The sequence below is a fragment of the Propithecus coquereli genome, unplaced genomic scaffold (genome assembly GCF_000956105.1).
Source record: "Propithecus coquereli isolate 6110/MARCELLA unplaced genomic scaffold, Pcoq_1.0 Scaffold28, whole genome shotgun sequence".
NCBI lineage: Eukaryota > Metazoa > Chordata > Mammalia > Primates > Indriidae > Propithecus > Propithecus coquereli.
In genome coordinates this window covers 12,244,643-12,265,934 of record NW_012148396.1, presented here as the reverse complement: position 1 = coordinate 12,265,934, position 21,292 = coordinate 12,244,643, and the positions used below count along the sequence as shown (strand labels likewise).

General features: G+C 55.2%; 2 protein-coding genes across 4 annotated transcripts; one reads left to right on the top strand and one right to left on the bottom strand.

Moving 5' to 3' along the window:
- Positions 1–6,813: 6,813 nt before the first annotated feature.
- On the bottom strand, positions 6,814–10,219 carry GRINA (glutamate receptor, ionotropic, N-methyl D-aspartate-associated protein 1 (glutamate binding)). 3 transcript variants are annotated; one of them, XM_012648041.1, is made up of 7 exons: positions 10,081–10,219; positions 8,675–9,077; positions 8,479–8,591; positions 8,211–8,411; positions 7,890–8,018; positions 7,648–7,791; positions 6,814–7,540 (listed from the first exon to the last, which is right to left on the bottom strand). In XM_012648041.1, the coding sequence occupies exons 2-7, from the start codon at positions 9,051–9,053 to the stop codon at positions 7,391–7,393; spliced, it is 1,116 nt and encodes a 371-aa protein (XP_012503495.1). In that variant the 5' UTR covers positions 9,054–9,077; positions 10,081–10,219; the 3' UTR covers positions 6,814–7,390. The 3 variants fall into 3 exon arrangements, with proteins under 3 accessions (XP_012503495.1, XP_012503494.1, XP_012503493.1); XM_012648040.1 differs by adding an exon at positions 9,185–9,289 and having other exon boundaries at positions 7,890–8,411; positions 10,081–10,185; XM_012648039.1 differs by having other exon boundaries at positions 7,890–8,411.
- A 2,818-nt stretch (positions 10,220–13,037) lies between these two features.
- Positions 13,038–20,729, top strand: PARP10 (poly (ADP-ribose) polymerase family, member 10). The gene is made up of 10 exons (XM_012648038.1): positions 13,038–13,230; positions 13,311–13,565; positions 13,638–13,874; positions 13,958–14,628; positions 14,739–14,960; positions 15,060–15,156; positions 15,372–16,010; positions 16,110–16,243; positions 19,901–20,075; positions 20,152–20,729. The coding sequence occupies exons 1-10, from the start codon at positions 13,038–13,040 to the stop codon at positions 20,496–20,498; spliced, it is 2,970 nt and encodes a 989-aa protein (XP_012503492.1). The 3' UTR covers positions 20,499–20,729.
- Positions 20,730–21,292: the final 563 nt, after the last annotated feature.

The window sequence follows — 21,292 nt, the reverse complement described above, 5'->3', positions numbered from 1 at the left end:
ATATAGCCCTCCCTTTATTTAGAACTATTTTAATTTCTCTGAGTAACATTTTGTGTGTTTTAGTGTAATGATTTTATACATCTTTCATTAGATTTATCCCTAGGTATTTTACAGTTTTTGATGATATTGTAAATGGCAAAGTTTTACATTTTAATTTCCTTTTTGGTTTTTGGTAGTCTACAATTGGTTTTTGTACATTGACCTTATATTGAGAGATCTTTGTAAATTTACTTATTAATTTGAATGGTGCATCTTTAGATTAGTTTATATTTTCTATTTCTTGATCATTCTGTTTGCAAATAATGAAAATTTTATTTCCTTATATTTTAATCTTTATATCATTTTAGTTTTCCTGTCTTGTTGCACTGGTAAGGTCTTCAATATAGTGTTGAGTAGAAGTGACAGGAGATATCCTTATCTCATTTCCAATCTCAGGGAGAGAGCTTTCAGTAATTCACTATTAAGTATGATGTTTGCTGTGGGGGTGTTGTAGATATTCCTCATCAGATTAAGGATGCTCTTATCTATTCCTTATTTGCTGAGAGTTTTTATCATGAATGAGTACTGGACTTTACCAAATGTGTTCTCTATATCTGTTAAGATGAATATGATTTGCTCCCTGTTTTTTTTCTGTTAATATGGTTACAAGTTGGGTGTTAAAACTACCTTTGTATTCCTGAAATAAACCTCACTTGATCATGATCTACTATTCATTTATACATTATTAGATTTGATTTGATAATATTTTGTTTGGAATTTTTACCTGTATGCTTATGAGATACAGTGGCTTGTAAAAATTTTCTTTCTTGTAATGAGCTTGTCAGAATTTGGTATCGGTGTTGGGCTGGGTGTATTCGTTTGCTAGATCTGCTGTAACTAAGTACCACAAATGGAATAGCTTAAACAACAGAAACTTATTCCTCACAGTTCTGGAGGCTAGAAGTCTGAAATCAAGGTGTTACCAGGGCTGTGCTCCCTCAGAAGGCGCTAGGGAAGGATCTCTCCCAATCCTCTCTCCTAGCTTCTGGTAGTTTCTTGGTTTGTGGCAACATAACTCCAGTCTCCACAAGGCATTCTCCCTGTGTGTCTGTGGTCAAATTTTCCTATTTTATAAGGCCACCAGTCATGTTGGATTAGTGGCCCACCCTACTCCAATGTGACCTCATCTGAACTTATTATATCTGCAACAAACTTATTTCCAAATAAGGTCACATTCTGAGATACTGAGGGTTAAGACTTCAACATCTGAATTTTGGGGGGTCATAAATCACCCCATAATGCTGGGCTCGTAACATGAGTTGGAGAGTTTTATGAGACATAACCTTCTTTTTGTGTCTGTTTTGGTAGATTATGGGTTGATGTCTTATCCATTTTGGAAAATTTTCAAGCATTATGTCATCAGACATTATTACTTCTTCCTCATTTTTTCTCTCTTGTCCTTCTGGGACTCTAATTATGGGTATTTGTGACTTTATCCACCACATACCTTACATTTTACTTTACTTTTCTTTTTGTTTTTTTTTGAGACAAGTTCTCGCCTTGTTGCCTGAGCTAGAGTGCCGTGGTGTCATCATAGCTCACTGCAATATCAAACTCTTGGGCTCAAGTGATCCTCCTCCCTCAGCCTCCTGAGTAGCTGGGACTACAGGTGCATGCCACCATGTCTGGCTAATTTTTCTATTTTTTGTAGAGATGGGGTCTTGCTCTTGCTCAGGCTGGTCTCAAATCCTGGCCTCAAGCAATCCTCATACCTCAGCCTCCCAGAGTGCTGGGATTATAGGCGTGAGCCACCACACCCAGCCACGTATCTTATACTTTTCTCTATTCGTTCTCTTTTTTCTCTTTGTGAGTTAGGATATTTTCTATTGACCTATCTTCTAGTTCACTAATACTCTCTTCTGACTTGTCTAATCTGCTCTTAAATCTGTGTCTTGGGTTTTTGGTTTCAGTTAATTGTATTTTTCCATTAAAGAAGTTCAATTTGATTCTTTTTATAGAATCTAATTCTCTAGGAAAATCCTCCATATTTTTCTTCATATTTCTTCATTTCTGTCTGTAGTTTCCTTAACATATTGATCATATTTATTTTGAAGTCCTTTTTTGATATCCCTAGTCTTTGAGTCAATTCCAGGTCTGTTTCTGTCATCTTGTTTTTCCTCTCAATTTTCAGTCATAGAGTCCTGTATTTTAAAATGCCTAGTAAATTTTAATTAAATGACAGGTATTATGTATAAAATATTGCAGAAGTTCTGGATGATGTTATCTTCTTCCAGAAAGAATTCACCTTGTCCTCTGCCAGGCAGATAGAGTGGGCTGATTTCCTTTGACCATTAGGGGCAGAGCTGAGCGGAATCTGGGTTGGGGTTTTGGTAAGGCTCTGTCTGGTTCACACCTGCCCCCAGGTGGAGCATCAGATTTCTAGCAGGGAGCCTGGGGTTCATGAATGAGAATTCTTGTCTTCTCAGTGCAACTGCTGTAAATCACACAGCTACAGTCCTTCCCTCATAATTGAGGGGTCTCCTCTCTTTACATTTATTTCTTGCATTCCTGCTCAGCTATGTATGTTTAAATGTTTTAAAATATTTTGTCTAGCAATTTTATGTGTTAAGATTCGGATTTGGGATCCCAGGTCAGTTCAGTCCACCATCTTGACTGGAAGTTCCCTGAAGGAGTTTATGCAGGAGGGTGACATTATCTAGTTGTTCTTCAGAAAGATCCCTTTGCCTGTGGTGCTGTGGATAGATCAGGGGCTGTTGTAGAGGTGACCATGGCTTTGACTTGGGAGAAGGACATAGATTTGAGAGGTGTTCAGAGGATAGAGCCTGCAATGCCCAGGGATCAGGTTAGCAGTTGGGGTAGAGAGGAGGACTTTGAGCCTGGTACTAGAGTCCTCCCAGAACCAGGAAGCTATGGATAACAGCCAGAGTGGGATGAAGGAGAGGAGGAGGAGGGAGCTGCACCGGAGACTCGGGGTGGGAAGTTGCAGTGAGAGGGAGGAGACATGGATGGAGTGAGGTGAAGTGAGTCCAGAGGGCAAGGGCCCACAGGGAGAAGAGGCACTTGTGAAGAGAAGGGACTTGAGAAGTCAGAGGGTGAATACTTGCATTTTTGGCATTCTGAAAGGTCTCCAGTGGTCCTACAAGCCTGAGACAAGCCAGACATTCAAGAGACATTTGCAGAGTATTTTGGTGCCAGAATGGGCCCAGCCTTCCTGCTGCCTAGGAGGCAGCATCTGGGCCCTAGTGGGGAAGGAGCCATTTTGGGGACTGCAGGGCTGGAACCAGGCCCCCAACTGTCCCTCTTCTCCTGCCCTTTCACTGCGCCCAATTCCGGTTTCTCCCTGTCTGCACCATCACCGTAGTGCTCACTGATCTTCAGACCACTTCCAGGTTTATCACTGCCAATAAAACATGGTTCAGACTTTTGAGCTTTCCACCTATGGTTGTCCACACTTGGCCTTAGCTCACTTCCTCAGCCACCCGTGACTCTCCCCTGCATCCTCTCCTCCTTCCACCTGGTCCCTCCAGAGGTGTCTCTATGCATTCCCTGGGCTTTTAGTTTTGTTGCCCACGCTCCTGGAGCGCCTTTCCGCTGATGTTGATGTTGAGCCAAACTCCAGAAGCGTGCAGAGTTCCCTGTTCCTGGTCCCGGGCAGTTGGTGTTCATGCAGATCGTGCCATGTAAAGGGCATTCCTTCACTCCGTATTCGACACCTGTGGTGTGCCGGGCTCCGGACTAAGTGCTGGACTGGGCATTAAAACTCACAGATCATACCCTGTTCTGAAGGTGCTTCCAATCCAGAGGCGCTGCATGATAGCCCTGGTTAGTCAGGGGCAGTGGCGTAGGGCACCTGTGCTGGTGTTACATGAGCTGAGGTCCAGAGCTGGCCTCTCACTGTGGTTTTTCAGCAGGCACCACTGACAGTGTTGCTTTGCAGGGCAGGGGATGTGGTAGAGACTTGGGCATATTTGTTCCATAGATACTTGTATTATTTAATTTTGAAAACAAGAGTGGATTTAATTGTTACTTATGTAAATAATTTTTTTAAGTTTTTTTGTTTTGTTTTGTTTTAGAGACAGGGACTCGCTCTGTCGCCCAGGCTGGAGTGCAGTGGCATTATCATAGCTCACTGCAGGCTCCAACTGCTGGGTTCAGGGGATCCTTCCGCCTCAGATTCCTAAAGTGCTGGGATTACAGGCGTGGGCCACCGCACTCAGCCAGTAGTGCTTTCTGATTGAAAAATAAATTTGCCTTTTTTGGCCTTGGTATAGTTACCTGTGTCGGTGTTCTCTCGTCAAGCTCACTGGGACACACCTGTGGCTGAACAAGTCGCATTACTGCTCATTGTGGTGAGGATGCACACCGTGGGGAGTCATGCAGAGAGGGTGATAGAAAAGAACTTTTTATAGGATTTGGCTTGTTTTGAGTAATTTGGGGAGGGTTTAAGGAAGTCAGCTTTGCTCTGTATTAGCCTCAGTACATCCTATTTGGTTTAGCCTCCAGTCTAGCCTCTGACTGGAGCAAGGCTGACACTGTCAGTTGTAAGGAGGGAGCAGCCACTCAGATTGGCCAGGATAGGGCACTGCTTGGTCTTTTCTATGGCTTGGACAATGCTCATGTTTTGTCTGTGTCCAGACATGATTACAGAGGGGTCACAGAGTGGCCTTTTCTAATGTTGATTTTTTGTATTTTTACCAGGAGAACACTGAGGCCTCTATCTGTGAGTGCCAGGCCAGCTCCTAGTAGCACCGAGGCCTCTATCTGTGAGTGCCAGGCCAGTTCCTAGCAATGCTGAGGCCTACCAGATAGGACCAGGCCAGCTCCCACATGGCAGGGACTGCTTTTCTTTCTCCCTTGAAAAATTTAACGAGGTGACTTCACAATTGCCATGGTTCCATTCCTCTTGGTAAATCAACATGTGCACCATCAAGTTGTGTCTCTGCTTGGCCAGATCGCCAGGCACTGGGGCTCATTTCCCTCCCTGGGTGGGGCGCAGCAGACAGCAGGCCTCTCAGCTGGCAGACATCCCCTGCTCCCCTTGGCTGCATACAGCCCAGTGCTTCTGGAGGCTTCTGTACTATCTGCTCCTAGCTCCTCCTAGCACATCTCAACGGCTTCCCTACTGCTCACTTTACCTGTTCTCACCCCACAGCTTCCCCTGTATGTTCTACCACTGGACTCACCTTCCTAAACACAATCCCCTGCCTGAGTGCCCTTCACCGACAGGATGGGCTTGAGCCCTCCCTGGCCTTCTCTCTTGCACTAGGGGCTTTTGCTGTAGATCCCCCTGGCCCTGGTCCACACCTTCAGACCCTAGCCATCCCCAGGGAGCCTCCCCCAAACCTCTCCCTCTTAGCCAAGACGTGTGTCCTTGAACTCCTTAAGAAAACACTGTCCTTAGCAGTTATTCCTGACCTCCTCCTTCCACTTCTACATGTTCTAACCATGTAAAAATTCTGTGTTTTCCTCTTTAGTGTAAAATCCTGATGTGTCTGGGAGCTAGCACTGGACAGGTCGCTTCTCCTAATCAGAATGCTTAGAGCACTTGCAGTCACCCTGGAGAAGGAACTGTACCTGCTCAAAGAAACTGCCAGAAAGTAGGGGAAAGGTGGAGTCGTGTTGCCTGCCCCATGCCCAGCATGTGACTAAGCTTAGACCCGTGTGCCAGGCTCAGGAGTGTGGACTTCATCCTGGGGGCACCCATTAGAGGGTTGTAAGCAGGCGAGCAGTGTGACCACCATTTCTGCCTGGTGGAGATCTGATGAGCCTACAGGGTCAGTGGGAGGTGGCCTAAGGCAAAGAAAGGTGGTAGGGAGAGGGCAGGGAGGCTGACCTTGCTTTGGCCCGGGAAGGTACTGCAAAAGCAGCAGGTTTCAGGGAGCAGGAGCTTGGCTTTGGGCAGGCCCCAGCTGCCTGTGGACATGGTTTGTGGTGTATGGGTCCCTTCACAAGCACTGAGGTGTCAGTGCCAGTTAAACAAGTGAATTGACAGGTTGGTGGGGAGGAGGTGGAGGAGCAAGAGAGGTTCTCATGCCAAGCTGGAGAGTCCTGGGGAGAAAGGCTACAGTGGGAATGTCCAAGTCTAAGGCCGTCCCCGGCTCTGGAGGCACTGGAGTTAGGAGCTCAGGAGGGCTCAGACAGAACCCCAGGCAGCAGAGGGACCTCGCTTAAGAGCAGCAAGAGCCACAGCGGAGGAAATAAAGAACAGGCTATGCTGTGGGTTTCGGAGAGGACAGGGCCTGACTAGCTGAGCCCTCAGAGCCTTTGTCCAGCTCACTGACTGGGGCTCTGGTCTGCAGGTTTCTGGTGACAAGGATGGAGAGGTGCAGAGGGTCTAGGCAGCATTTCAAGGTACCCACCCAGATGGACTCCGTAGTGACTGGGAAGCCCTAGGGTGAGCTTGGCAGAGCCCAAGGGGCAGGACAGGCTGCCCTGGCGTGGGTCAATGACCTGTGCCACTGGCCCTTGCCTGGGGCAACAGACGGTAAGGAGCTTATGGGGCCCACTGTCACACTGTGCCACACCAGAAAGATCGAGTGGCAGACATTGCTAGGTCACTTACCATCGTGTGACCCGGGCACAGGTATAACTAACTTTGATGGAGCCTCAGATCTCTCCATCAGCTGGGAATCCCAGGACATACCTCATAACACAGTGGAGAAGATGGCAATGAAGGATGTACAGTGTGGACAGAGGATCAGCTACTATCATTAATCTTTCATATTAATGCCTGGTCCTGTGGCCCCATCAGCCAGTGGTACCCAGAGCCCCCTCCCTACCTCAGTGAGGCAGTGAGAAGAGTGACTGGGAGAAGGCAAAGAGCAGATCCCATTTATTGGCGTTTTAATGACAGCAGAGTGAAAGGAAGGCTTCCGCCTCCCCTGAAACATGCCGTCCTCTCTGCCCTCAGGGCTCAGCACAGGGATGAGACCCCCACACGAATGTTCCCCAGAGGGCAGCACTCCAGGGTGCAGTGGGGAGGGGAAAGGGTACTCTATGCCAGGCTGGGGAGCTGGGACAGGAGGGAAGACGTGCACCCTCAGCTCTTGGCTCAATCTCTCTCCCCTGGGACCTGGTGTTGCCCCCAGACCCTGGGGTGGGCTGGCAGACAGGGCTCATGCAACAATGAGTGAATAGGAGGTGGCCTGGAAACGTGGCCTTGTTGCCCCTTGGTGGGGGCGGGAGGACTAAAAGGGCCATGCTGTGGCCACAGCGGGTCCACAGAAAAGTATCTGCAGTGTACATACAGGAGGGTTGGAGAGGGGCTTTCTCTGCCCCAGGCTGTGCCCAGGACGAAAGAGAGGGTAAGTACGGATGGCACTGCCATGCCAGGGGCAGGGTCCAGGCCAGCCATGCCACCTGATGGGGCATAGCGAGCTGGGAGCTTGGGCTACTCCTTGGCGCGGCCGATGATGGTGAGGATGTACAGGAAGATGTTGATGATGTCTGTGTATAGGTTCAGCGCAGCAAACACGTACTCCTCCGGGCTCAGGGACAGCTGCTTGTTCCCCAGTAGCAGCTGGGTGTCCACTGCCAGGAACTAGGGGTGATGGCACGGTGGTGTTAAGGGACAAGCCTGCCCACCTGGTGTCCCAGCCCCTCCCCACCAAGGCCCCCCCCCCCCCCCCCCCCCCCGCCCTCACTCACACAGGTGAAAAGCAGAGCGCCCAGAGAGGCGTACACAATCTCTAGGATGCGGTTCCGGATGAAGATGCAGAGGATGGCGAAGATGAAGAGCACCACCATGCTCACCAGGAGCACGCCCATGCACGAGGTGAAGTCGTAGCGGGTCTGAGAGGGTGGGAGAGGAACAGGGGCATTGGGTGCTGGGCCCCCTGGGAAGGCCTTTGGGCCCTAGGGCCACAGCCCTGCTATAGGGGGCCCCTCACCTGCATGGAGAAGATGACCACTGTGAAGCAGACGGCTGTGGTGATGCCCACAGCCATGATGACCGCCTCAGTGTTGTAGAAGCTGGCAATCATGCCCACCATGTAGGACAGGCTGACGGTCAGGATCGACTGTGGGGAGATGGGATGGGGATGGGGGCACACCTGCCTTGGGTGTGCAAGCTGCTCCCCGCCTCCCCAACGTCCCCTACCCTCCCCTGCTTCATGGGCAGAAGGGGAACCAGGGTGACCAGGCCCCCCGGAGTGGGCATGTGAGACTGAAACACTGGGCCCCAGGGCCAGAGGCCCAGGTTTGTGGGTTACCAGTGCAACAAGGTTCCAGGGGTGCTTCCGCCGGAAGTCCCCACAACAGCTGAGGACGATGAGGGAAATAAAGAAGATGGCGTAGGAGACATAGTAGGTCCAGACGTTCTCCCGGACAAAACCCTTCACCTCCCGGACAAAAGTGAACACAGACACCGTGGACAAGGTCACCGACAGCTGCAGGGTCAGCACCAGGAACACCTGGGGAGGAAGCGACTCAGAGCCCGCCAGGCGCTGGCCTCCCACCCCACAGACACCCCGGCCCCACCTTCCGGATGAAGGCCTGTCGGATGCTCTTGTCATCCCAGTTGGTGGCAGGAAAATCCTGGTTGTCGTAGTAGGACGGGGGCCCCTCCTCCTGGTAGTTCCCATGCTGTGGTGCTGGGGGACGGATGGGCTGTGTTAGTGCGCTCCCAGGCACTGTGCCCATGCCCGTGACCCTGCCCTGCCCCTGCCCCACTCACAGTCAGGGTCCTGTGCCTGGAAGGCCTGTGGTTGTCCATAGGGGTTAGGGGGGAAGGGGCTCTGAGGGTAGGGCCCCTGTGGGTAGCCCTCTTGGGGGTAGGGCCCCTGAGGGTAGCCCCCTTGGGGGTAGGGGCCCTGAGGGTAGCCCCCTTGGGAGTAGGGCCCCTGAGGGTAGCCCCCTTGGGGGTAAGAGCTGGGGCCATGGGGATACCCTGGCTGACCATAGGGGGAGGGCTGGAAAGGGGGCTGTGGGTAGGGGGCCGCCGGGTAAGGAGGCTGAGCATAGGGAGGCATGGGTGGCTGGGGCCCGCCAGGGTATCCAGGATTGGGGGGAGGATAGTTGTCCCCAGACACCAAGAAACTCTTTTCATGGGACATGGCCTCCGGTTCCGTGGTCTGCCCCTAGAGGAGACAGAGAGAACAGTTAGCCCTGCGTGACTGTGGCAACCAGCCCGTGGCAGCCCCACCTGCTTCCAGGAACCCAGAGGGAAGGAAGGGGAAGCCATGACCTTTGCCCCCGGCTGTAGGGAGCCCTGGAGAGCAATGGGGCCAGGAGAAGCGGGCGGGGACCTAGACCGGCATGGGCCTTCGGAAGGGGCTGCTCTAGGCCGACCCTAAAGGGGGGGGAGGGGACGGACGAGGGGATGATTGTCAGCCTCCAGACCTGGGGCTTTACTTGTTTCTTACAAGCAACTAGAGGGCCCTTCTCACCGCTGCCGGCGTCTCCCGAGCTATAGCTCAGCCCGGTGGGGCCTGGAGGCGCGGCCGGGGATGTGTGAGGGTGTGCCCGGACCCTCCCCTTCACAACCCGCCCCTTAAGCAGCTTTAAGGGGCCAGAGCCCGCGGCTATTTCCATCCCGGGAAATCCCCAGGCCATCTGTGACCAACGAGAGCCCTGGCCCCCCCATCCCAAGAGCAGGACCCAACCGTCCCTCGTTCCCGGGGTTGAGGGGATCAGGCCCAGATCGGCTACCGGGTGCTTGCCAGTGGGGTACGCCGGGAACAGCGGCGTGCGGGGGTGTGTGGGGGATGGAAGCGACCAGAGGGCGTGCGGGAGAACGAAGCAGGTGTGCGGGCGAGGCGGTGGGGGCGGCGGCGGCCGCGGAACCCGCACCCAGGACGGGTGGGCCCTCCTGCCGGGTCGGGGGCTCTTGGGGCCGCGAGTCCTGACGTCGCCGCAGCGCGCGTCCCCCCCTCCGCCACCTCGGGCTCCAGGCCGCCGCGACTCCCCGCCCCCACTACCGCTGCTACCCTGGCCCCGAGCGGGCCGCGCGCCCTGGCCGGACAGACTGGCCGACCGAAGGCGGCCCCCCTCGGCTGCGAAGGGTCAGAGCGGGGGCGGGGGCGGCCGGCAGTGGGGCTGCGACGGGTCACGCGCTCTCCTGGGCTCGGGTTGGGGACTCACCGCTCGCGGGGTGCCGCAGGCCGGTGCGCACGGTGTCCGTTGCGCGGCCGCGCGGTGATGGCCGGTGCGCCCTCACCCGCTCGGCGGCCGGCTAGGCTGGGCCTGCGCCTGCAGCTTCGGAGACGCAGAGGGGCCTTGTGACGGGGCGGGGCCGGGGCCAGGCGGGGCGGGACCGGGGCGGGGCCGGGGCGGGCTCTGCCGGGACTGCGGGAATTCTTCCGCGCGGAGCAGACTCGCTACGCCCCGCCCGCGGCTGGCGTGCCGGCTCTTCTGGTCCTAGGCCCAGGGCCAGCGCCACGCGCCTCGCAGTGTATGCCGAAGGCGGGGTGGAGGCTCGGGCGACGGGACCTGAAGACCCCTGGAGGCAGAAGCCTGGTTTGGCCAATTTGGTGATTCGTTCAGGGAGTTAAGAAATTTATTCCTAAATCCAGGATTTGCTGAAGCTGCCAAGGATTCTCAGTCCCTTCTTGGCCTCAAAGCACAGCGTTCACTTTCCCTTTGCATCCAAGTCTATCGCAAATCAAGAGGCCTAATCGTTTAATTGCCCCATTCTCTCTACCAGCCCAGCCTCTGCCAGGCTCCATCCTAGAGACCCTTTACACCTGCTTGCCTTCAGCATATCCTCATAAGCTGTGAGGGGCTAAGGCTTAGAGATACAGTAGCGCTGGACGCCAGGCGAACTGCCCACCCCCCCCTCCGGCCTTGGAAGTCCTGAGGAAGTGCTGTCACAGGCAGAGCATCCCCTGCAGCAGGGCCTCTCGACCTGGGGCCTTGGGGCCTTACTCTGCTCTCCTGGCCCTTGGACGGCTGACCTCTCCCAGACCGGGCAGTGGTTGGGGAAAGGCTCTGCCCTGTGCGCCATGGTGTGAGTTCAGTATTTACCAACTGGATCTAGTAAAGGGAATCCCTGACCTGTAGCTTTTGCACATGCCCATAGTGTAAATACTCCCGCCACAACTGGTTTCAAGCTACCACCAGTTTAACAACCAGTTAATGGAAATTCCTGTAAATGTAACAATCTGGTTGTGGTGTGAGCTGCTCCAGTGCACAGCTGCCTGTAGCAGAACCTCCTCAGCTGTGATAGGCACAATGAGTGATAGACAGTGTTAGAAGGTGATGAGTTCTATGAGAAGGGAAGAAGTAGAGCAGGCAGGGATAGATTTAGGTTTTGTAGAACCAGAAGCTCCAACAATTTGAGAGACTTCAAGAAAAATGATAAATACAAAGTTGAGTACAAGGCTTTGGCAGCGGCTTAAGCAAGTCAGAGGTCCTTAAGGGTTTTTAGGTTTGTGTTAAATCTGCTCCTAAGAGCAGGGTAAGGGAGGTCACATGGGAGGATGGCCATGTAGCTCTGTGGGGAAAGCCAGGCCAAGCAGAGGGATGGGCCACTGCAAGGGCACTGAGGCAGGAGTGGCCTGTAGTTCTGGAGGATGAGCTGAGAGGCTGGAGCTTCCATGAGCATCAGGGTGTGCAGACAGGCAGAGAGCCAGAGAGAGGACTGGAACCTTGTCAGGCAGAGCTGGACAGGCCCTCAAAGGGATTTTGGCTTTTACTGTTACTGACTCTGGGAGTCGTAGTGGCCGTTGGTACCACTTTACAAGGCCCATCCTGCCCTCTCTGTTGAGGGCCCACTATGGGGGTGAGTGTAAGTGGCAGAGGGAGATCAGCTAAGAGGGTAGCATAGCTGCCCAGTGAGAGATGCCAGAGGCGTGGACTAGGGTGGGGGCAGCAGAGGTACCAGGTGTGTAGGGCTGGGGATGCAGGCTGGCCAGGGTCCTTGGTCCCCTAGAGGAAGGAACAGCAGGGGTGAGAATAGGTTTCCGTGGGCTGAGGGGTGAATGGGAAGTCGGGGGTGCAGAGATGGGTTCCACTCTGAGAGCCTGGAAGCAAACAGAGCTTGGGTGATGTTTTGGGGGGCGGGGGGTTGGTCAGAGTGGGAGTGTGGATTCTAAAGGCACAGCCTGGGTGTGAGCCCTGGCACTGCTGTGGGCCCTGTCTGCACCTCCATTTCCCCTTCTGTGGTAAGGATTAGCAGCAGCAAGGCATGCCAGCACAGTGCCCATCACCTGTGGGATCACACATGATGACGGCAATGATGACGATAACATGAGATGGGAAGGTTAAGTGGGTGTGCAGGCTGGAGAGAGAGCCACAGGGAAGGGCCCCAGTAGGGGACCAAGGAGGCAGGAGGAAGGCTGTGCTGAGATGCAAACTCTTGTAGGTCACAAAGTATTTTCATGACCATGGGAAACCTGGTCACCTGGGAGGTGTGAGGGCCCAGAAGCATGGTTTGGGAAGGTTGCTGGAGGCAGCTGCAAGCCAGCCTCAGGCAGCAGCAGGGCTGGAGATCCAACACTGCTCCTGTTGAGTGAGGGTGACACAGAGACTTAGAGACCCTGAGTCGGGGGCAGTGACTCAGGCCCCTTGGTGGATTTAGTGGGGAGGATGATTGACCATTTCAGGCCACAGGGAGAGGCCAGGGGAGTGGAGGACCACCAAAGGACACTCCTGTCCACCCTGCCAGCCAGGGGCTGGAGTGGGCCAGATAAAGCCAGTGGGCTGGGCTGGCAGGAGGGTCCTGAGGGATCCAGCCCAGCCAATACTTCCTGGTCAGAGCTGGGGGTTGAGGCTTCAGCAGAGAGGAAGCACCTGAGCCCCAGTAATCAGGCCACAGCGCTGAGGGCCTGGTTCAGCCCCTCCCTCCCTCTCACCCTCCCTCCCTCTTTCAGTTTCACTTTTGTTTTCCTGTCAGGGCCTTCTGCCTGTGCATGCATGCTTGAGGAGGGGTAAGTGAAGGAGTCCTGGTTGAGGGCGTGGGCTGAGGCTGCCCAGCAGAGGGGAGCTGGGGTGTAAGTGCTGGCTGTGGGGCCACCCACAATCAGAGGGCACTGGGGAACACTGCAAAAAGGCCTGGGGAGAGGGAGGAGGGGTGGAGCAGGCACTTCTCTACCCAGCTGATGCCCCCTCCCAGGGTTGCCATGGCAGAGGTGGAGGCAGGGGCAGCAGTGGAGGTCTGTGGACTGTCCCCCAATGTGTCTGATGAGCTGCTCACTCTCTACTTCGAGAACCGCCGACGGTCTGGTGGGGGGCCTGTCTTGAGCTGGCAGAGACTTGGCTTTGGGGGCATCCTCACCTTTCGAGAGCCTGCAGGTGAGGGGGTCTGGCTGAAGGGGCAGCCTGGGTGCCCTCATGCCCTGATGCCTGATGTTCTACCCCACCTCTGCCTGCAGACGCTGAGAGAGTCTTGGCCCAGGCAGAGCACGAATTACATGGTGCCCAGCTAAGCCTGCGGCCAGCTCCTCCACGTGCCCCTGCACGACTGCTGTTCCAAGGACTGCCCCCTGGCACTGCACGCCTCCTTCTGGAGCAGCATGTCCAGGCCCTGCTACATGCTGCGGGTCTCCCAGTGCAGCCCTGTTGTGCCCTGGCCAGCCCCCGGCCAGACCGGGCCCTGGTCCAGCTGCCCAAGCCCCTTTCTGAGGCAGGTGAGAGGCAGGAATGGGGCTGAGGTGCTGGTTAGGGGAGATGCCCCAAACTGACCTGCACATTCCCCACAGAAGTCCGTGTTTTGGAGGAGCAGGCCCAGAATCTGGGCTTCAAGGGGGCCATGGTGTCCCTGGCCCAGGTGCCCCAGGCCCGAGCAGTGCGTGTGGTGGGGAGCAACCCCCCCATGGACCTCCTGCTGCTGGAGCTGTACCTGGAGAATGAGCGCCGCAGCGGTGGGGGGCCCCTGGAGGGCCTGCGCGTCCTACCAAGGCATTTGGGCACTGTCGTCTCCTTCCAGCAGTGGCAGGGTGAGTGGGGCAGGATGGACCCAGCTGAGCCCGCCTTTCCCACAGAAATCTGATGGGCTTTCTGTCGTCTTCCTTCCTCCAAGTGGCTGAACGGGTGCTGCAGCGGGACCACTGGTTACAGGGCTCGAAGCTGAGCCTTGTCCCCCACTACGACATACTAGAGCCCGAGGAGCTTGCTGAGGACACCAGTGGAGGGGACCACCTGTCCAAGCTGGGGCCTGGGGCCACCAAGCATGCTCTCCTGAAGGCTGGAGGGCTGGCAAGGGCACTGAAGGGTACAGAGACTGTGACAGTGGGCTCTAGAGAGACCCCAGCGCAATCCGGGGCCTCTCTGAAGACAAGTCCAGTGGGGTCTCTGGGAGAGGATGGGCCAGTCAGCTCAGGGACCAGGGGGTCTCTGGAGCAGGAGGGGTCCATGAGCCTGGGGACTGTGGGATATCCAGAGAAGGCTGAGCTGGTGAGCCTGGGGTCCATGGGGTTTCCTGCCCTGGGGCAGGAGGGCCTGGTGGAAATTGCCATGGGTTCACCAGGGCAGGAGGGGATAGTGGGTCCAGTGGAGATCACTGTGGAGTCTCTGGAGAAGGCAGGGCCGGTGAGCCCAGGGCACGTGGGGCTGCCGGGGCAGGTAGAGACGGTGCTGTCGATGGAGCCCGGGGCGATGCGCTTCCTGCAGCTCTATCATGAGGACCTTCTTGCTGGCCTGGGAGACGTCGCCCTCTTCCCACTTGAAGGAACAGATGTGACTGGCTTTCGGGTAAATGACCCTCAGGATGCCTCATCTTTGGCCCCCTCCTCCCACTGGGGACTTGGAGTACCTTTCCTGTGCCCTAAACCTGCAAACTGCTTCTCCCCATGGTTCTGCAGCTCTGTGGAGCCCTGGCTCCATGCCAGGCAGCTGAAGAGTTCCTGCAAAGTCTGCTGGGCAGCATTAGTTGTCATGTGCTGAGCCTGAAGCACCCAGGCAGCGCCAGGTTTCTCCTGGGCCCAGAAGGGCAGCGCCTTCTTCAGGGACTGGAGGCTCAGTTCCAGTGTGTCTTTGGGACAGAGCGTCTGGCCAGGGCCACCCTGGACACAGACCCTGAAGAGGTAGAGATGAAGTACTGCCCCTGCCCTTTCTTGTACCCCAGACCCCAGGGCCTCTACCCTTGCCCAGAGGCTGTTTGTCCTGACATCTTCTCCCTACAGGTGGACTCCACTGAGGCCCTCCTGAGCCTTCCTGGTGGTGCCCACACCCTGTGGCCCCCAGACAGTGCAGGCAATGACCAGGAGAACATGAGCCTGGGTAGGACTCCCTGGGAACCCTTAGCATATCCTGAGGCCCTTGCTTGACCTCCTGCTCTGCCCTGCTCTATTTCCACCTGTCTAGTGACCCTTCCCAGGCTCATCCTGTACCTGCTAAACCTGCTAGCTATCTTTCACCCATTCGGACTCCACCTGTCTTCAGCGATACCCTGGCTGGGCCCAAACCCTGACCCAGTGGCCTCTCCCTGCTTCCAGAGGAGGTCCGAGAACTGCTGGCCACCCTGGAGGGCCTGGATGGGGAAGACTGGCTGCCTCTAGAGCTGGAGGAAGAGGAGCTTGAAGAACAGCCAAAGGAGGAGGCAACTCCAGGACATGAGGAGGGGGATCCTGTGGCTCCCAGCACTGGGGCACCTGGACGGCTGGAGGAAGAGGCCGCACTGCAGCTGGCCCTCCACCGGTCATTGGAACCTCAAAGCCAGGTGGCTGAGCAGGAGGAGGCTTCTGCGCTACAGCGAGCCCTGGCCCTCTCCTTGCTGGAGCAGCCCCTGTCAGAGGTAGAAGAGCCCCCAGGTGGGGCGACTGGTGGCAGAGCCCAGCTGGTGGTGCACATGGCCTTTGAGCAGGACATAGATGAGCTGGACCGGGCACTAGAGGCTGCCTTGGAGGAACACCTCTGGGAAGAGACAGCGGGTCCTCAGAGCCACATGCTGCCCGCAGAGCTGTGTGCTCGCCTTGAGCAGTGCCATGGTGTGAGCATTGCCCTGCGTGGGGACTGCACCATCCTCCGTGGCTTTGGGACCCAACCTGCCCGTGCAGCCCGCCACTTAGCTGCACTTCTGGCAGGCCCCTGGGATCAGAGTTTGGCCTTTCCCTTGGCAGCTTCAGGCTCTACCTGTGAGTCTACATCCTGGACTGCGGGAGGGTGCCGTGGGCCAGCTATCAGGAGCTAGTACCCTAAACATGGCCCTGACCCCCTGTCTCCCCATGTGTCAGTCCCAGAGCAGGGCCTGAAGGAGCCCTTAAGCAGGTTGGAGCAATTGGAAGAGAGCACTAGGGAGTTCCAGGAGGTGGTGCAGGCCTTCTACGACACCTTGGACGCTGTCCGCAGCAAGATCCGCATTGTCCGGGTGAGTCTGTGCCCTGTCTCACTGGCCTCATGGCCTCCTGGGCTCTTGGCACCATTACCACCTTACAGAGTCTGTGGGCTGTCACTCTTGCCTACATTAAGGTCAGCTCAGTGCAGGCAGGCTGGAAAGCTGATGGTGGGGGTGGGGGGGCGGATAGCACTAGGCCTCCTGAGTCCCGTTCCCTGCCCAGGGGATGTTCACCAAGTCAAGTGGGGTGGATAGGAGGGCAGAAGTTAGGGGGGGTCCCTAGAATCTGACAGGCCAGAGCGAGGGTCCCTGCTCTGCCAGTTACAGCCAGGTGACCAGGGACTGTGTGACCTTTCCCATGCCTCAGTTTCCTTCTCTAGAGCATGAGGTGGTGATGCCATCTCATGGCCATTGTGAGGATTACTTATTTCACAAATGTGTACCATGTGCTGTTCTGGGGGCTCTTCTGCCTCCAAAGGGGGCCACTTCATCAGGGAAAGGGCCAGGACTTGCTGCAGCTTGGCAGCCTCATCCTGTATTCTTACTTGCTAAATTTGGCAACCTTGAGCATGAGTGTGTTTCAGAAAAGGCTGAGAATAATTGGTGGGGAGCCAGAGAGAAATTTCAGGATCCCCAGGAGCCATCAGCCTATCTGGGCAGCTGAAAGAAGAGGCTGAGGAGGGACAGGGAGGCCAGGGAAGCATGAGCACATGGGGTTACAGGAGGCAACAGGGGGATGAAGGAGGGAAGTAGGGTCCACAGCATCTGCACTGCCTGAAGGAAAGTCTGCAGAGAGATGGTCTGTTGGCTAGTTGGTGTGGGGTGGGGGATGGAGAGTAAATAGGAGGTGTGGGCAGCGACAACAATGGAAATAAGCTGGTTACAGAAGAAGGGAGTGATGGGAGAGTAGCCAGAGGGGAGTGCAGGGTTGAAGACAGAGGTTTTCCACCTGGGAAGACTCAGTGTGCTCATAGCTGAAAGTGAAGGAATCCACAGAGGTGGCTGGGCACAGCCAAGTGAGAAGGAAGACAGTGGAGATCCGAGGTCATTGTGCTGGTGAGACTGGGCCAGGCACTCACAACTCTTGATGCTCGAAGTTGTGGGTGGGGCCAGCAGCATCAGCCTCCAACTGGAGCTGGTCAGAAATGCAGAAAGAACCGCTGGTCTTCTCCAGACCTGGCTCAGTCACCTACCACCACCCACCACCACCACCACCACTATCACTACCATCACCTTCACCACCACCATCACCATCACCACCATTATCACCTTCACAACCACTGCCACCACTACCACTATCACCACTATCACCACCATCACCTTCACCACTGCCACCCATCACCATCATCACTATTATCACCTTCACCACCACCACCATCATCACCTTCACTACTGCCACCCACCACCATCACCACTATCACCGTCATCATCACCACCGTCACCATTGTCATCATTACCATCACCATCACCACACATCACCATCATCACCTTCATCATTCACCACTACCTTTACCGATCACCATCATCACCATCACCATCAACTTCACCATCACCACCCAGATGCACTGTGCTCATATCCTGCTGATTTTGTTAATTACATGCACTCAGTTCTCCTAGTGAGCACCTTTATGACTTTAGATAGAAACACTTGAATCTTTTTTTTCCCACTAATCAACTTTAGAGACCGCTTTTTGCCTTCATGCATGGAAGATGAGGACAATGGGCCTCCCTTCCTTCTCTCTTGCTTACTCCTTCCTCTTCCATCTCACGGTTTGGTCAGTTACATTATTTTATTTATTTATTATTTATTTTTGAGACAAGGTCTCACTCTGTTGCTGGGTAGAGTGCAGTGGTGTGAGCATAGCTAACTGCAACCCCAAGCTCCTGGGTTCAAGTGATCCTTCTGTCTCAGCCTCCCGAGTAGCTGGGACTATAGGTGCACACCACCATGCCCAGCTAATTTTTCTGTTTTTGGGCAGAGATGAGGTCTTGCTCTGACTCAAGGTGGTCTCAAACTCCTGGCTTTAAGCAATCCTCCCGCCTCAGCCTCACAAAGTGATAGGCTTATAGGCATGAGCCACTGTGTCCAGCTGATTGAAACTCTTTTTATTATGTAGTCAAAATTTACAGACAAATTTCACATTGCATTTTGTAACTATCATGAAGCCTCCATGCTTGGGCCGTAGGTTGATAGACATACTATGATAATGAAAAAATATCTACCATTGAACCATAGAGAAGGACATGAAGTCCTAGCTATTAAAACTGTGTTGCATGAAAGAGAATGTTCTAGGATTCAAGGTCTAATAGCTTCTCTTTTTTTGACTTACTTGATTTTTTCTGGGTCATGCTAGATTGTTGGGTTACTCTTTGTGCCCTGTCACCCTCTTTCGTGATTCTTCTGTTTAGTGGGAGTATAACCTTGAGTGGGTAGTAAACATCTTTGACTTTTAAGTTTATATTGCCTTTTACAATTAGAGGTATTTTGCAACTATAATTTGATATTAGTGTTAACTTTCCATGTTCTTACATGTCCTAATAAGTCCTTATTTGTCCTTACTCATGCTTCATTAATGGTTTGACTGGATATAGTGTTCAGGCTGAAGATATGTTTTCCCTCAGGTATTTGAAAACTGCTCTTTTTTTCCTTCTTAAAAATTTTTTTCTTGGAAAGTTAAAAAAAAATTCCTCCCTGGTTTCTTAGCATCTGGTATTGACAGTGAGAAACCTAATGTAAGAATATGAGATTCCCCCCCGTTTGTATATTGATCTTGTATGTGTGCGTGTGTGTGCATGCACTCTTGTAGGGTTTTCTTCCACTTTGAAGGTTGAGGTTTCCTGGCAGGTAGGTGAGTGCCAGGGGTGTGTCTTTTCCCATTTTCCTTCTTGGCATTTTATGGAGCCTCTCCATCTGAAGATCTGCCTCCACCTTAGGGAAACTGCCTTCCCTTGTCGGTTCCCGTGCTCTGGCGTCCTGTGGAGCTCCTGCTATGAGCAAAGACCTCATGCTCCCTCACCTGCTCTCTCAGGGTTCCCTTCTCTCTTTAGCTTTGCACTCGGCCTCAGTTCCTTAACTCCATCTAGACTGGATAGCTGGGTCTTTAGCTTTAACCATTTCATTATTTGGCTCACTCAGCAGTCCCATTCTTCATGTAAGAACTCTCTTATTTTCAGACTTTTTCTTTTTTCATAGCAGCTAGTCTTATTTAATCGATATCATATTCTTTTGCATCACCTGAAGAGACTAGAATTTCTTTAAAAGCTTTTCCCAGGGCTGATTGTCCGGTTGGTCACCTGAGGCCTTCTCTCCCATCCGAGCATTCCAACACTGAGAGGTCCCTGGACATCTCTTGTGTTGGAAGTAGAGTCCTGTGGGCAGTGTAGGCACCTGGCCCAGCTTTTTTCTGCAGAGGCCTGGCTTGGGGTGGGTTGGGGATCTGCCCACCTGCAGGCCTCCATGGAGGGCTCAGACATCTCTGGAGGGACTCAGGCCTCTCTGGAATTCTTCTATGTTACTTGCCCCATGGATGTGCTGGGCAGACCATGATGGGAGCTGCCAGGTCTCCTCCAAACCCTGAACTCCACTGGAGGAGGGCTCCAGATTGCAGGGCTCAACTCTGCCCTGGCTCAGCCCAGGGGCACAGGGATGGCCTCTGAATTGCCTGTTCCTGACCGTGTCCCCCTGGGCAGGTGGAGCGTGTGTCGCACCTACTGCTGCAGCAGCAGTATGAGCTGCACCGGGAGCGCCTGCAGCAGCGCTGTGACCGGCGCCCAGTGGAGCAAGTCCTGTACCACGGCACAACAGCGACGGCCGTGCCTGACATCTGCGCACATGGCTTCAACCGCAGCTTCTGTGGCCGCAACGGTGAGGCCTGGGCTGGGCAGGGGCGGGGGCTCTCCCTACCCCTATGACCCTGACCTCCGCCCGTCCTGCCCCGCAGGCACGCTCTATGGACAGGGTGTGTACTTCGCCAAGCGCGCCTCCTTGTCGGTGCAGGACCAATACTCGCCCCCCAACGCCGACGGCCACAAAGCGGTGTTCGTAGCACGGGTGCTGACCGGAGACTATGGGCAGGGCCACCGCAGTCTGCGGGCGCCCCCGCTGCGGGCCTCCGGCCACGTCCTCCTGCGCTACGACAGCGCCGTGGACAGCCTCGGCCAGCCCAGCATCTTCGTCATCTTTCACGACACCCAGGCGCTGCCCACCCACCTCATCACCTGCGAGCACATGCCCCGGGCTTCCCCAGAGGACCCCTCTCGTCTCTTGGGCCACTCCCCGGCGACTTGACCAAAGAGGCCACCCTCTGGCGTCCTGCTCCCCAGGTTCTCACTCCAATCTGCTCTCCTTCCTCTGGGGACACCCCTGCCTCTTGCTGCGCCGCCGGGCGGGGTGGGGGGCAAGGCGACGGCAGGGGACGAGGAGAGCGGGGGCGGTCCTGCCTTGCCGACCCAACCACCAGGGGTCAGCAGAGCCCAGAGCCCCGGCCGCCACCACCCGTCTTGGCCACACCTTGCCCGAGCGCGGCTCTGTTGTTTGAATAAACGTTTAGGTGAAGCCAGGCGTAGTGTCTCTGGATCTCTGGGAAAGACCTGTTTGGGGAGTGGGGGACCTCGTCATGACAGGGACGGGGTCGGCTGCCCCGCGAGGCGGCCCGGGGTAGCCGACCAAGGCTGCCGGGACGCCAGAGTGCTGGGCGGGGCCGAGCGCGCACCCGTGCGACCCCACGCCGTCCTGGTGTCACGCACGCTCGCCCCAACAACGTCTCCTTGCCTACCCGCCCGCTCTGTACGCTCCGGGAGCAGGCTGCGCCGGCAGTGTGCGCACGCGGGGGTCGCACCCGCGGGCGCCCAGATCTCGTGGGCATCGCTCACTTGCTCTCGGCGAGGCCGGGGCGGGGCTCGGGCTAGGACTCGCCCCGCCTGCGCCGCCTCCGCAGCTCCCGGGTCCTAACAGTCTGGCTGCGCCGCCGAGCTGAGGAGAGTGGAGCCACCAGGCAAGTAAGAGCGGGGCTGGGATGGAGAGGTGCACAGCGTGCGGGAGCCGCAGAGTCTGGGTGGGGGCTCCCGCCGCAGGCGACCCGG